General features: G+C 34.9%; 1 protein-coding gene across 2 annotated transcripts in view; it reads left to right on the forward strand.

Moving 5' to 3' along the window:
- lcorl (ligand dependent nuclear receptor corepressor-like) overlaps window positions 1-16,811 on the forward strand; it is a 46,590-nt gene extending 29,779 nt beyond the window's left edge. Inside the window, exons 7-8 of one of the 2 annotated variants that reach the window (XM_088917817.1) lie at window positions 6,651-11,572; window positions 12,727-16,811. In XM_088917817.1, the coding sequence (XP_088773943.1) occupies window positions 6,651-11,572; window positions 12,727-12,740 (4,936 nt within the window). In that variant the 3' untranslated portion in view covers window positions 12,741-16,811. Of the gene's footprint in view, window positions 1-6,650; window positions 11,661-12,726 lie in introns of those variants that run through there. The other variant, XM_088917808.1, reaches the window with a different exon arrangement.
- Window positions 16,812-17,068: the final 257 nt, after the last annotated feature.

A 17,068-nucleotide genomic window follows, 5' to 3' on the forward strand; every position in this document is an offset into this window, starting at 1 on the left:
ACTTTCTGTAACTTGGCTTTTTGTAGAAAAAGATTTCTACTGGTATGTTCTTAGAACAACATTGTTACAAAATAAGTATTCAAAGTATTTTTTCTAAGAATTGAGTAAATAATTGTTCACATTTGCTATATGGCTTGCTTTTGTAGTACTACATTTAACCTAATCTTATTTTATTAACAGATATCTTCAGACTCCCAGTCATGATTTTGTTTGCATTCTGACTAATTTGTGCGTTTTCACTTTCTTTTCGTATCAGTTAAGTTGTTGTGAAAAGGTTTCCCACATAAAAGGGATTAGTAAACTGCAGTAGTTGCACTGTCTGTGTGAAGGACTATTTTAGAGAATTGAAAAGATACAATGTGTTATTTCCCCATGTTAATTGAACTTCATGTAATTTTGTTGTTCCTTTCATAAACTTTCAAACTTCTGGAGTGCTTAATACTGTCCAGTTTGTAGGTTGTGTTGTGAGTATCAAGTATATTTTTTAGTTATTTTTGCTGATTTTAATTTGCATTACAGGTTTGATATAAAAAGGCATACAGTTCGGTCATTTTTAATCGGTTATATTTTCATTTCAAGGATTTGTTGCATTGTAATAAAAACAAGTTATGTCTGGAATACAAAGTGGAATTTGCCTTGGAACAATACATACTCATGTCTTTTTTATGACAGGTGATAAGTGCTGAATTTTGGAACTGACAGAAAACAATGCAATAAAAAGTTCAAAGAGCAAATATACTTTTGGTGTACCTTTCCATGCCCTTGCTTTGCTAGAATGCCTATTCCATCTGATAAGTTGAAGCTTGTAAAGAAGGCACTAATTTAAAATGTTAGTCCTGCATTGTTTATTAGTAATAGCACACTTAATTTTTTCTAATAATTAATAGTGCAATACTTAAAGTAACCCTCTTTTAAAATATTAAAATTGAGGCATTACCAATGTTTTTTTCTAAAAAAACATTTCTGTTGATGGAATTAAGTTTAAACATTTTTTCAAACATATTACACTTGGAAAGAACTTAATCTGAAGGACTTGCTATATGTCTTAAAACAGATGTTTTTACTGCAGAAATGGTTTTGAACATTGATTCAATGCACAAAGCCAAATAAATGATACTGTATATCAGTTTGTAAGTTTTAGGATGTTCTTGATACAGATGTTTTCCAAACTTGATAAATACTTCCAAGACAATTTTGAGAACACAAAAACTGTGTTGTAATTTCACACTAGACCTAAAGTAGTACACATGGTACACAAAAACTAGTAAAAAATGGAAATTTCAGGTTTGAGCATTTGGCCAAAAATCAAATTTGTTGACAGGATTTTGATCTGAATAGAGATACAACGATAGAAAGTGCTGTATATACTTGTAAGCAATTATTCTGCACTGTTCTTGCATAATTAGGCATCGATATTTGCATGAAACTTGCAATCTTGCGACTTTGTGCTTTAAATCCCATATCAGGTTCACAAACTGATCATGTATTTTAAAGCTTCAGCCTAAAAGTTTCAATTACATTCCCTAGCTTCATCCAAATATTTTAAACATCATTTTAAGGGTCTTGGCCATTGTTTGCATGCACTCATCTTAAGCATGACATTTCCAAACATTTTAATAGTGAAACGGTCTAAACATTTGTTTGACACCAACTGTTCTAATATGACCACCAATGATATAAACTTATTCAAATTTCCACTCACTTTGGGTTGAATGGGGTTAACCAATTAAACTGAACTTATAAAGCCGTGGTAAGTCCACATCATATGCATCAGATTCTTACACGATTGATGTTATCTGACTAAATGTGGTGATAGGTTCTAACCAAAATAGTCAAAGTCTAAAACTTCACTGTTGCTCTCCAGTTTTACATGCTGTAATATAGAAAGTATCCCAACTAATATTGTCAAGAATCACAATTTGGGTTACATGAAGTATTCACGCTGTACTGCCTGTCTTTTGATGGAATCTAAATGCTTAAAATTTGCTGCACAGATGTTTGATTTCCCCCTCAACAAGTAAAGTGTGAATATAATTGAACAAATTTTAAAGGGTTCCTGTAGGATAGGTTAAATTGGTAGTCTGGATGAGCTTCAAAGCTTGAGCAACACTGCTTTTGTGTTCTCAAAATTGATGTAAAAGAAGTTTGAAGGTCCCTCATATCTTAAATTTTCATTGTTCTTCGTAAAGTAAGACATTGAGTTTATAGAATTGAAAAAAATCTGTACTTACAGAATATTAGGTCAGACTTCCACAGCACGTAATAAGGTTTGCCATATTCAAAGGCAAAATTTTGGCCTTTGAGTTTGGGCCCATAGATTTCTAAATTAGCACCCAATACTATGTTTATTACTGGTGTCAAATTTATGGATCATAAAAAGGTTTTGCAGTCTGTCGTTAAAACATTTTTAATCGGCTATACAGTGCCTTCAGAAAGTATTCACCCCCCTTTAATTTTTTCGTATTTTGTTCCTGTTACACCTCCAAATTTTAATGCATTGAAATAATTTTTTCTCCCTTCAATAACAATAAATTCAACACATTTATTAATAAAAAACATTTTTGTTCATGAACATGCGTTTCACCAGAAAGAGTCAATACTTTGTGCATTTAGTCCTTAAGCAGCAATTACAGAAGTGAGTCTTCTAGGGGATATCTGTATGAGCTTTGCACATTTAGCTTGCCAAATTAGATGGAGAGCATCGGTGGACAGCAGTTTTCAGGTCATACCACAGATTTTCAATTGGATTCAAGTCTGGGCTCTGACTGGGCCATTCCAGAATACTAACCTTTTTTTCAAGCCATTCCTTGATAGTTTTTGCCATGTGTCATTGTCCGGCTGGAAAATGAATCTTCGCCCTAAATGCAGATCTCTGGCTGACTGAAACAGGTTCTCCTCAAGGATTTGCCTGTATTTGGCTCCATCCATGTTGCCCTCAATGGCAACAAGCTTTCCAGTTCCTCCTGCTGAAAAGCAGCCCCAGAGCATGATGCTGCCACCACAATGCTTGATGGTAGGGATGGTGTTACCTGGGTTTTGGGCTGTATTTGGTTTGCACCAAACATAGCGCTTAGCTTTCAGGCCAAAGAACTCAACTTTAGTCTCATCAGACCACAACATTTTCAGGTTTCAGGTTTTGTCACATGGCTCCTAGCATACTCCAGGCGTGACTTAATGTTGGCCTTTCTCAGACGTGGCTTCCTGCTAGCCATTCTCCCAGAGAGGCCAAATCGGTGAAGTGCTGAAGAGATTGTTGATGTCTGGACAGTTTCTCCCATTTCAGCCAAAGAGCTCTGCAACTCTGTCAGTGTTGTAGCTTGCCTCTTCATCACTTCTATGACAGTTGCCCTTCTTGTCCGGTTGCTCAGTCTGGTAGGACAGCCTGATCTTAGTAGTGTCTGGTTTGTGCCATGTTTTTTTAATTTTGTTACAATGGAAGAACCTAGGAAGGTTCAAAGCTTTGCCAATCTTTTTATAACCTTCTCCAGCTTTTTTCCTCCTATCAACTTCATCTCGAAGTTCCACAGGCAGCTCCTTGGTCTTCATGACAGCAGGACTGATCTGATTTAGTTGAGACCTCACAGTGATTTTTTTTTGTGCAATCAAGCAATTGAACACAGATGTACCTTGTTATCGTATTAAGTGTGATGTCAAGATAATTGAATACCTCACCCAACTTAGGTTGTTAAAACAGATGGTGGATACTTATCAATTAAGTAATTTTCAGATTTTTATTTTTAATATAATGCTGAAGATCTAAATACTTTATTTCATTTTAACATTATACAGAATTGCTTTTACAGGAGTGGAAAAAATCCCATTTAAATATGCTTTAATTTAACTTTGTAACACAACAGAACGAGAAATAATCAATGGGAGGTGAATACTTTCTGAAGGCACTGTAGCCCCTTATTAATTGAAGGTAACTTTTTTGTTGTTTGTTATGCAGTTTTATTTTATACTTGTTATAACTGTGGAAGGTTACAATTGGTGTGAGTTGTGAAAGTTTGCTCCTGACTGGAAATAAACTCTTGGCAGTTCTTTGCTTATGCACATGAAGAGGACTGGTTCAAGTGGAACATATTTGAAACATCAGATTTAACTGATTTTCTTCCAGGAAAAAAAAGGATCAATATTTAAAGGAAACCTAGGATATATGATATGCAGTGTGTTGGATGTTTGGAAAATAACAGCAAATGTGTTAGTGGTGGAGGTTGTCAAAGTTTTCTTACTTTTTCCAAGTAGTCCATTATGTTAACAGTGCTACTGCCTTCTAGTCTGATTTAATCAGATCTTACAATCTAAGCATACCTCAGCCTAGTCAGTTTGACATCTCAGTATGGGATGAGAGATCTCCAAGGAAAGCCAGCTTACTGCTGTAACGGGTGTTGTTGGACCAGTAGATGGCAGTCTTCCCTCTGGACTGAAATTTCCAATGCTCCAGAATGATGAATGTAGACTGCTGTAGAGAGTACAGTTTTATGTAAAAGAACAAGTAAAGGTTTATTCCATGATGAAAAGAAGAGACCCAACGTTTCATGCTGTGAAGCCTTCTTCAGGTGTGAAGAAGGCTCGACAGCCAAAATGTTCTTTTCAGCATTGAATAAACCTTTACTTGTTCCTTTGCAGCCTACGAATGCTGACACAGCTACTTATTTGAACAGTTATGTATGAGAGCTTAAACTTTGATCTTTGCATCTCACACAGCTGGATGCGGCATTTCAGTGAATTATTTTGCTCACTTCCGATACGTATTGTATAGCACTTTGTGGCCCTTTAGGTTGAAATGTGCTATAAAGTGAATTACTCATTACAATTATCTAGTGACAGTAACATATACTTAAATATGTAAATATTAATCTAACTTAAAACGTTTTAATGTATATTTTATGAAGGAATGAAATGCTATGTTTAAGTGAGAAAATGTTTTATTAGGGATACTTCACAAGAGGCTTGGTTACTTCTTCACTCTTATTTCTTATTTCACACAGTTTTGAAAATACGGAGTGAGTCTTAAAACTCACAATAGACAAATTAGTAAAGGATTTCCTTATTTTTGACGTATAAAATAGCTGCGGTATTCTTAATTTGTGTTCTCGTGCCAATTGTTACTTTTGATATTCTTGATAAGTGTCACTTAGCAGGCAAATTGTCATGACTACAGGCAGCTCTGTCCACTTATACCAATGACAGGGGCGTCACTGGGACGTTTTGCTCAAAAAGTAGGAAGTAAGAAAGTAAGACCTGCACACACGTCCTCTATACTCTTCTAAAGTTTGAAGAAACCTCAGTGCCTTAACCACCAACCTGTATCTAACTCACTTGGAACTGTACCAAATGGGTTATATTATGATCTCAAAGGATATTTTTGGCCATGGTAATAAAAGCCTTGTAATCATTAAAAGAAATGGAACTGTTCAAGACATGTGGAGAATTTTAATTGCTGACAAGTTTAGTTTGTACACAAGCTGTATAACTGAAAACATTTGCCCAGGAGCAAAATCTGTAATTGTAGGAATGAATTTATTGCTGATATCTAGCAAATATTGCATTTTCACATTTTTGTCATGCAACATCCCTATATATGATGCACATTTGTTTTTGACTCAGTACCAATATGTCCCGACATTCTTTTGAACCAATCAGCAATTTGTGCAGAAATGACAATTATTATACTTTTCAATAATTCCAAAAAATAATGTTAAAAAATCCCATATTCCAAGTTAATGAGTAAGGTTTGTTAAGATACAGTGACTACTAATTGCATTTTGAAATTAAGTATCTTATAAAATAAATAGCATAAATGTAAAACACTTCAATTGAATACTAATTAGTGGCATTTAAGGGCCTTGTATTTTGTTAATTATATGGTATGTATGACCTGTTCGAAGTACATTTAAATCAAATCTGGCCCTGCATAGCAAACAAGTTCACCACCTCTGATTTATACTGTCTATAGAAGTAGACCCAAAGAGATTGAAGGTATGGCCTGTTAGTCTATTAAGGCTAATCTGCCGCAAAGGAAAACATTTTAATAAGAAGTGTTAATATTTTAGATTAAATCGATTTTTGTGAGGTACTTTTGTTATATACTGTACTTATTTTTCATGGGCACTGTACTCCTCCAATGGATAAAAAGTATATTGCAAAAGTTCATCAAAGTAACCAGATATTAACCATATAGGTTTACCTGGAACTGAGTTCAACGCTGTACTTTGTTCCTGTCCATTCTCTTTTCCTAAAGGAAACAACCTTTGATGGTGATGATTAATATCGTATAAATGACCTTCATTCTTGTTTTAGTGCAGCCATACTGGAACAGTGAAAAAAATTCTAAATTATTTCCATGACCGCTCTTGAGGAACACTATGCTGAATATTTTTAAGCGAGATGAGAACTAATTTTTAAAATTGCATAATGGATTATGGTTTACTCCGTTTAACAGCATATTTAACTATTTTTAGCAAAATAATGGGTCTTTTAAACTGAAGTACAGCTTATGGTTAAACTTCACAAAGAAAATGTAAGAAATGTAAAAGAAAACATTTGAACTGAAAAGTTCCAGCAGATATGCCACTTCTAGAACTTCTTCTGTAATGCAGTTCATTATTGAATTTCATTGTTGATATATTTATTTATTTTGTATGTAGCTCCCAGGTTCCAGCTGATGTTGATCCACAGCTACACTTGCAAAGCAGAGATGAAAACGTGGGAATAAGGAGTACAGCACTGGAAATGGTTCTTTCATCGTTGTGCCTATACCATAAGAAGCTGCTTTACAGTATTTTGAGGTGTATACATGAAGATTACAACATTTCATCTACTCAGTATAAAGATGTCCACAGACATTTTCCATATACAGAAACCTTGTGCTATAATTTGGGAAAGGAGTCCCATCAAGATGTGTACAATTGTGGTGAATGCAAAATCACAAACGGGTGTTGTGTTCAATCTTGTAGGCTAAATACATACTCTGTACATCCACTTTGCATCTGCCTGAAAAACTTACATTGCCTGTCATGCCAAAGTACAGCTATTGGTTGCATTAACAAAATTGTAAGTCACAGTAGTTGCAGTTGTTACAGTCATCAGAGATGTCCATGTTCTTACCAGAATTATAATGATTGTTCATGCTTTACTTCTGCTCAAAATGGACCAAGCTCCCTTATTCCTACTCAGAAAGTTTGTGACTTATATGATTCCAGTAATAGGGGTTCTAGCCCCTCTCCTCCACCATTGTCACCAATAACAAATGAAAGCAATGACAAAAGTGAAGATAAGAGTACTGTTCACCCAGCAGTAAATAGCAAAATGTTGAATAACCACCCTCCATCTCTTTTACGACATCAGCAGGAAGATAGTGTCCCATCAAATGGGGATACATCTACAATAGAAACAAATGGTAGCTTTTGTGAGACTCAAATTCAGGCACATAATGAAAAGGACACTGGATGCTGTACCCCTGAGAAACATTTTGAACAATCTCCAAGTGGTATTTTGATTCAAGATATAATGGAGCGAATAAACGAGAAACTGAAAACAATTGAACAACTGGAAAAGGAGCCAAGTCTAACAAGTTTGAACACTCACCAAAGCCTAGAGTGCAGTAATGACACTCACCTGGGAGAAATTATAACTGCAATTTTACACCATGATAATGACCCAGATTATAATTTAAAAGAGCTCCTTCATCGACATGAGACCAACATTGAGAGCAAAACTATTCAAACACGTTTTCGGAGAAGACAGGAAACTCTGATTGCAATACACCAGTCTCCAGATTCGCCTTCATCACGCCGTCAGACTTTGCAAATCAAAAGAGAAATTGCTAGCCTGGATCAGTCTTTCTTTAGAAGAAATTTATCCTTGGAAAGAAGCTGGAAAAAAAATAACCAGATTAATGATGTTACACATTCCTCCAGCATGGAACCATTGCCTTTAACTTCAGAAACTGAGAGTAATTTGAATAGTACAGATTCTGGAAAGGCACAACCCCCTTGTGATGGTCAAAGTCTTACCTCTCAAACAGAAAGCAGTGAGCAGCTTCTGCAAGAGATGCATCATAAAACTATGAACATTCAGGAAGAAAATGACTCAACTATATTGAGTACAAGAAATAAGCCTGTTGACTCTGGAGAAATCTTTCAAACACCAAGTAAAAGAAAGAATGCAAAAGCAGAAGAACAAAGCCCTGTCAACACAGCAAGTCTTTCACAGCCTAACAGTTCTAGTGGTGCAGGGAGATCTAGAAGAAATATAGTTCCTCCACAAAGATTTTCATTATATGTGACAGAGCCTCGAAAGATGTGCTATGCTGCCTGCTTTTCAGAAAATATTTTTAATCGTAGATCTCCAAAAGCTGACAGATCTCCAGAATCCAGTGGAAATGTAGAACCAAACCATTCTAGAAAAGAAGCTTTAACAGAGCCAGACGCCCTGAAGAAAACTTCCAATCCTGTTATGTCTGAAAATGTGAGGCAGAAAGTTAATGTACCTGTGAATCTTTGTAAGAAATCTGCATGTCAGAATAAAGCTGGGGGTTTAAGGAGCATTTCAGGTACAGCACAAGACTCAAAAAATGTGCACAAAAAGGCTGGTGAAGAGGGTGAAGTGCAACAAAATTCTCAGGGACGGAAAAGGCATCTGAGTGAAGTTTTTCCTAGATCATCAGTATGGCTGAGGTCATCTGTCTGTCGTAGCTGGGACAGTTCAGGTTCCTGCACACACGGTGAAAGTCCAGAGAATTTATCCAGAACCATTTCGCCCAACAACAAAACCATGTCGGTGTCCATTGAAAAGAAACGTATTTCTCAGTATGCTAGTCCGATACGGCTGATGTTTGTATCTCCTGTTAGTAGCAATGATGGAGTCAAGTACACACTTAAATCGGCCATTTCTGACTCTGGCATTCAAGGTGAAATGTTTGACCCTTGTGAGTATTCTGCAGTAAATGGAACATTACAAACTTCATCCAGACAATTAGAAAGCACTAAAGATGTTGTACCACAGATTTGTGTGAATGTTTGTGATGGGGAAGACATTAAAAAAGATGGTGTTACAGATCTCTTAAGGTCATTGTCTGGAAATTTAAATGACGACGAGTGTGACGATCAAAAAGAAACTACAAATTCTCTGAAACTTGAAGTGGCAAATGAAGACTTTCCTCTGAAAAGAAAACCGGGTCGGCCCAAAAAACTTGGTCCACAAATTGAAAAGCAAGTGAAAAGGCCAATTGGCAGACCACCCAAACATAAAGCAGAGAGTTCTACTACGAGCGATTCTCATGCTGCCAATAAGATCAGTGCATCTCAGTCACCAAAGGGGGAGGAGGAATGTGAAAGCAAAAACATCCAAGTTACTGTAGTGTACGGGAGATCAAGAAGAATAAAGAGACTTGTGTCTGAAGGAGGTGAAAATTTTGGAAAGGACCACCATGGAAACAATGCAGAATTAGAAAATGAATGTAGAAATAGCCACAAAAATAACGGTGATTCAAAAGGGAACGTAGAGTTAAACAAGCCTCCTGATTCACCTGACCGTTTTAACTTTGTTAGACCTGTGAAAGACAAGAATTCTGCACCTCACCATCGTAGCCACATTAAATGTCAAAAGGAGAAGTCAACAGCATCATTAAGAAAACCAGGGAGACCTCCAAAGGTTAAAATTTCAGGTATATCTGTAACTGTTAATACAGTGTCCCCAAAGCAAAGAAAGGTTCGTATTAGCAGAGACCTTCCAGAATTCCTTGGTGAGTCGTCGCAACAGGTAAATAGTGATGATAGTGAAACTCACAAAGTGTCAAGGACTATCAAATCATCTTCAGGTGGCTCTCATATAGGGAGTTCTGAAAATCCAGATGACAAAGAAATGAACAAAAATAACTCTCTGATGCCACTTAGGCATTCCGTGAGAGTGAGAAAACCTTCAATCCATTTATTGCACTCAGTGGCTACATCTAATGCATTTAGTCATAGCAATGCCTTGTTACGTAGATCTCGAAAACTGCTTTTAAACAAACTTAGCAATGAGTCTCCTCCAAAAAAGTTGCCAAACCTTGAAAAGCCAAGAAAAGAACCATCAGAAAATGTACTTTCAGGGAACACAAAAACAAATGAAGTGTCGGTAGACTCAATTTTCACATCAAATGAGTCTCTCAAGTGGTGGCCTACGTCGGCTTCAGTTAGTACATTATGTGAGGAGCTGAACAGGAGAATTCAGCAGATTACAGATAGCTGGCTCTCGGTTGGGACTGAACCAGAGAGGAAGCTTCAAAGAGAAAAAGAAATATCTCTCCAAGGAAGAACAAGGGCTGCAACAAAAAATGACCAACCAAATTATCCAGGTTCTGCTGTAAAAATGCTTTTTCAAACACATTGCAATATGGATAAACTCTGTGCTTGGTTCATGCAAACTACAGAGACCCAGTCTTTGGCAATAGTGAAAAAAGCAAATGCTCGAAATCCTTATGAAATTGTTCAGTACAATCCTAACAGAAACACAAACAGTGTTGATGTCTGCCCTAGCCCTCAAGCAGACCGTTTGAGAAAGCATGTGAAAAAATTTGCCCAGGCATGTCCTAAGAGTCCAGCAAAACATTTTGAAGCACAAGAAAGGATGCACAGGGCCAGAAGACTATGTGTCAAGAGAAGGCTTTCATTACCAAAATTAACACCCATTGAATTGCTACCCTTCCACCGAAGTAAACTGCGATACAGAGGCAGGAGGTTGGGAACATATGCAAATATTTCTTGGAGAAATAAATCCAAATTTGCCTGCAGAAAGCAAGTGCTTAAGAGGCTAAAAAAAAGGCATGACAGCATTCTCGCTGTTCCATTGAATGAAGTTTCTTCTGATTCTTTTCATGAAAACAGAGACATTCCTACAAATTTCTTTCATCCAATGAAAGAAAAGTCACTTTCTTCAGTGGAGAATGGAACTCAAACACTGAGCTTGTTTGCGCAAACTAGAGAACATGAGTTGACAGCCCCCCAGTCTAAAAAAACTCAGAGAGCGACTAATACTGTCCAGAACTCTGAAGAGAAAGCCTGTGCAAGTCCGTGGAGCCCAGAAAACATAAAGGAATGTCGAGTATTCCTCACAAAAATTAACTCTCCAGAAAAAATAAAACACAATGAAAATGACATTTTAGCAGAAAATTCCATTTTCAGTGACCTTGATAAATCTGAATGCAATCAAATGAAAAGTGCAATTGAAGAATGTAATTTTTGCACAGTGAAGCTATATGATGTTTTATCTTCTGCAAACAGTATCTTGCCTACAGGTAAAGAAAGAGAAGACAAAGCAAGCAAAAATGAAATCAAGAATACTGTCAGAATAGACAGGCCTGAAAGAACTAGGTATTCACCAAGGAAATTGTTTGTGAACATGCAGTCCACTGATGAGGAACGTGATGACAAGGAATACATTGGTAACACCGAAACTGGAAAACAGCAATGGATGGTAACAAGAAAAAGAGCAAATCTTTGCACGCATGGGACAGAAGATGCAAAAAGAAAAAGACAATCTGTGAATGGATGGCCATCAAGCAGGAATTGTTCTGCTTTTGTGCTAGGTAAGAGAACACATTGCTTATGTGTGCAAAACTAGCATCACAAAGTTATTCTTCATATTTTTTATTACTATATATGTACAAACAGACAATTCAGCAGCTACATGCATAGATATCTGTATTAAATATCTATGTATTTATTATAAATATCTATAATATGTATAAATACATAAATATCTATAAATAAAGATAGATACTTTATTGACCCCATGATACACATAAAGATACAAAAATACATATAAATATATGTATTTTTAATAAGGATGTTGTCTGTTAATATTTCATAGTTGTGTACAACTGTGAGCACAAACTCATAACTCATAAAGTAAAATGCCCAAATTCATCCTTATAATATTTACATTTATTCTTAAGATGTGTGTAAATGTATAAATTCATTGGATTCTTTTAGTTTCATAAATCTTCAGTTTCATTTATGTAAGATACAAGTAATGAAGAAACGTAAGAAAAACACCTTGCTTTTAGTAGTCTTATATGTTCTGAGTAAAAAACACTTATCAATGTTTTTATAGTTAAGTCTTCCATTGTGCTCAGTTTCTTCCTAAGCTGGTTTCCTTCAGGCTGAGTTCACTGATGTAGCTGCTTTACTAAGCAGGAACTAATTTAATAAACACAGTAAAGTTGTATTTTAATAATCTTTTAACATTTGTTAATGTTTTGGTTTCATACTCTGCTCTCATATAACAAACTCATACTAATTGTAACTCACAGGTGGTATAACAAAGAGACGCCTGATAAACATATTCCAAAATGACTCATGTTTCCTAAGTGATGACAAAATCAGTTGCAGCTTTTTGCATTGGAGATTAGGAATATGCAGATTTTTGTTATAATATTAAATGGTATCGTATATAATTTCTAAGCCTCCATTGCTGAACCATTATAAACTCGTGTATCACATGTCAGGTGAGTAACTGATGCAGTGGTGAAGGAGGAGAAACACCCAGGGCCTCAGCAACCCTTTCTTTGCAGGTACCCAGGTAGGTTAGATAAGAACTTGGATTAATGTTGTCCAAAAAATTCCATTACATAATGACTTCAAATATTTAGGGTCAAATGGAAATATATTTTCTGAGGTAAGAGAAGACTTGGAACTTGGTGTTTTCCTTTTTTTAATACAAATCTCTTTTGCTTTGTAGAAAACTCCAAATAAGTTAATGGGATCACTCCTCTCCATGAGAAGAGAAGAGCTGCATATGTGAATTAGTCTTTAATGCAATGTGCCTTCTCATTCAGTCAATTGACTGAGTAACCCAGCAGCAGTATCTCAGTAAGCATCTTTGTAGTTGAAATGAAAAATGACTGAAAATAGAACACAATAACTAAGTGGTTGCACTATTTTGTATATTTTCTTTTCCATTAGTTCCCCTCTTATCCTATTTAATAGGTTATTATATTTGAGGTTCTATTTGTAAGCAAAAGTCCTAAATGGTAAAAATGTCTTTTAAGAGGAAACAGTGTCCATATTTGTTGCTGTTTCAGTAGTGTGTATTTTTCTTTTCATTGTTCAAGTTCTGAAACCTATAAAGTCCAGTGCACTTATTTACTTGATGTAGCTCAGTGCAAGCTGGCTTTTTGAAAGAACATTACGAAGTTCACAAACAAGAAGCCATTCAGAAGCCCATCAGGCTACTACTCTTGATAGTAGTTAATCGATCTGAGGATCTCATTCAGTTCAGCCGTTTTTTTTGTAAGACACCAAAGCATCTGTAGGTTCAAGGCAGTGGTCTTTATTAAAAGCATTTCAATGTAAGAAAAATGTAAAGAAAACTTACATACATTTAAACTGTTGTGGCAACACAATGAGATACAGATATTCCATTTATATTTTCTGTGTATTGTTTAGAAAGATAAAACTAATATAACAGCTGATTGGTGTTTTGTAACCAAAGCATAGTGCTTTGTCTTGTGTCAAAGGGTTGAATTACGTAACGATTATAGGTTAGAAAATGGAGGATCAACACCTCTACTCTTTTGAGTGAAGAATTCTTCTCAGTAATTACTGAGGAACATTTCCCAAGGTTAGAATGTAGTTGTGTGATCATAAAATTAATAAAACCATCAATAAACTTTTGAAACCCAAATTTAACACCTGGATGTCTGTACCAACAATTTCTGCATTAAAGATATTCTTTGTAACATAGAAGCAATATATGTAAAGAGGCATTTACATAGTAAGTGGAATATAGCATTATTAGTAAAGCTTTTTTATAGATGTTTTTGAGTTTTTTCCTCTTCTGAAGCAATCATTAATTATACTTGCATTTACTGTAAAGTTGCTCTTTTTTAAGCTTTAATGTGTTTTATGAAGTGGTGAGTATGTCTTTGAATCCCATATTGTTTTTTTTTTTGCAATATAAAATAACACCTACCTCTTGTACAAAATATGGCACCTTAAAATACAAATTTCACATCGTGTGGTTCCTGGAATTTCCAGCCTTCAAATTAATTGATGAAAGGTTCACATTAAATTCTGATATTGCATTGATGAATTCTGAAATTCTGAAATCTGTATGTAGCATGACAATGAAAAGCTCAACCCTGAAGTGTTGGCTCTTTGTTTCTTGTCTTATTCACAGACATTGTTCGTTGGAAATGTGAATTGCTTTGTCTTAATTTATTCAACATGAAATAAAAGAAAATACCAAACGTTACCATCATTAATACTGGATTAGAGTTACAGTTCAAAACTGTAAAAAATTGTAAAACAAAGAAATTTCTTTACACTACATTTAAAATAGATACAAAATATTTTAAAAATCTCAAGTGTTCCTTAAATTTGAAAATAATTTCAAAACCAGCTATTGGATAAGGCAACGTCTGACCCAGAGGATATAAAAAAATACTAATTTAAGGAACTTCAAATTTAGGGAAATTGTTTTTTTTCCAAAGCATTACGCCACTTTATGGTTTTTAATACCACATATTATCTGAATGTAGTTGAAGAATATACATATGCCAGTGATTTTACTGTAAATTATTTTATTTTTTACTGAACTGAGACTGCAAATATTTGTTTGCTTTTAAGATTCATTTTTTCTCCATTGTATCTCTGAAACAATGGCAGCAGTCTGTTGATTCTTGATTTCCAATGTCAAATGGTATTGGTTTTTGTCCAGCAGTACACAATGTATGCATTAACTGTAGGAGAATCTATAGGTCTACTATAAGATATACAGTATGAGTATAATAAACATTGAATGACATTGCTTATGATGTCTTTAACCTAGAAGGTAGATTAAAGTCATTTGCATTTGCTGACTGCTAGCTTAATACTTTGTACATAAGTGGGGTTTTTGCAAAACTAGGTGGAACATCATGCCACCCCTTAGAAATAACATCTTCAGTTTTAGAAACTTAATATTAGCACTGCTGTTCCTTTTCATTTTAAATTAGGTTAAATACAGGGAAAGCATCTGTTATTGAATACCTTGGTATACTGTAAGTAAATCCTAGCTTGCTAGCCCTTTAAGTTTAAAGACCAACTTGTTTGAGCAGTCACTGCTGTCCCTACAAATCAATTTAAAAAAAAAACTAGGAGGCAGCATTACCAGTGTTCTTTGAAATTATTTAGCAGACATTGCTAATTGGTAAGTTCTCTTGCACGGAGTAATTTTGCATGGTTTTATCTTCCATTGGTTTTACTTTGAAAGCTTATGTAACTTCTGAAAGACATTTTTAATTTGCAGCTATTCTATGAAGCATTTACTTTTTTACACATGGTTATGTATAGTTTTGAAGAGATTCCCAGTGCTTTGAAGGGTGAAAGTGGAATTGGAATTAAAGGTTGATGGCAACTAGTTCTGCAAAATCCTGAACCATGTATAATTGCAGATATTTTATGCAGCAATAACCCAGGAATCCTTTGGGAATGGAAGCTTGTTACACTGTGGTCTTTAAAGGGTGAAGTGATTAGGCTGGAAATGTGGATGCACTATTTGTTTATTTTTCCCTTTTTGAAACATCTGCCAAGTGAAATCCTCAGGGATTGTAACTGTGTTGAAAAGGAAGCACCCTTTGACTAAATGAATGGTTGCAATAAATATTTGTACTTGTTTAAAATGCATGGTGAACAACAAAATCAATACCCAGTCCCACCTGTGAGGGAATGCTGAGCAAGAACACATAGCTTATTTAACTTTAATAAATTTAAATGAACAATTTTGCAGTGGAGAAATAATTCATTTTTCATGCTTTCGTTTTGTTATTTGAAACACTCTATGGTCATTTCTTTACCCTAACACAACTGTTGTAAAATGATTACTTATCTGATGGAACTTTTATAATTAGCCTGTAGTTGTTCTGAGCCTTAATTCTCTAATTAGGCTTACTACAGTGGCTTCAACAGCATCTTTAGGTATTATAATGAAAATTGCTGGTCATTCAAAATCACCCAGGACATGCAAGGATTGTACTGATGCAGCACGTTTCATCTTTATACTGTGTAAAAATACCATGATGGTTACAAGGTCTGAAATATTGAAAATGCCCAACATATCGCATACCCTTTGATGGTTAAGTCTGCAATGAAATTAACATTTCAAAATTCTAAATCTTTATAAAGATTCAGAAAAAAAAATCAAATTATGGCAAAAATGTGCTTATTCAATTTTAGATATGTAACCATGCAAAAAAAACCTTGGTTTATCTTGTCATTTTGCAATATATTAAAATTATTCCTCAAATTATTTTTTCTCAAACATTAGGTATCAAATGATTAGTAAAGTGGTACAAATATTTACTGCAGCCATTAAACACTCTATACAGTAGGTATATAACTGTTTACAGTCAGGGGAAGCTCTGTTGTTCTCTGTAAATACTCCTGTATTTGTTTATTTTGTCTTGGAGTTTTCTTATTCTTTCAATCCAGGTGACATTTTAGCAGGCTTCAGTTACTTAGAACCCCCTTTTTAATGATCTACTTTTGAAAACAATCTACTACTATTCAACATATTGAACGTTCAACAAGAAAAAAGGAAAAATCAATTATTTAACCTATTTATTAGTATGTTGCCTGTGTTTAGTTCTGCTGTATTTGTTTTCCAATAAAACGTAGATGTTGTAAGATGCATTGTAACCATGAATGCCTGTGAGGTTTGTTAATGCCTGGTGCTATGTTTTCTTCATCCTAAAAGTTATATTTATGTTTTTATACATGACTTTACAGAAAAAAAGCTTGTAACAAGGTAGTGTCACTAGAAGAATAAAGATTTTGTTTAACATGTTTTGGGGTTTTTCTTGTTTCTTAATGAAGTCATGCCAAGTAGTAATTTGGTATAGCAGTGTAGAATAATGGTTAGTGGTGTTAAACCCCTACCCACACACACCATGAGAATTGTGGATTAAAATCCAAAGTGGGATGTTCCTGTTGTACATTTACTCAGATTTGTCTATTAAATGTCTTGCAGAAGAGTTTGAATGTACATATTCTAAATAAATTCAGTTCACTTCACTGAATTCATAAATCAACTTTATTTTTTA

This window comes from Atractosteus spatula, chromosome 1, assembly GCF_055471065.1.
Source record: "Atractosteus spatula isolate fAtrSpa1 chromosome 1, fAtrSpa1.hap1, whole genome shotgun sequence".
NCBI lineage: Eukaryota > Metazoa > Chordata > Actinopteri > Semionotiformes > Lepisosteidae > Atractosteus > Atractosteus spatula.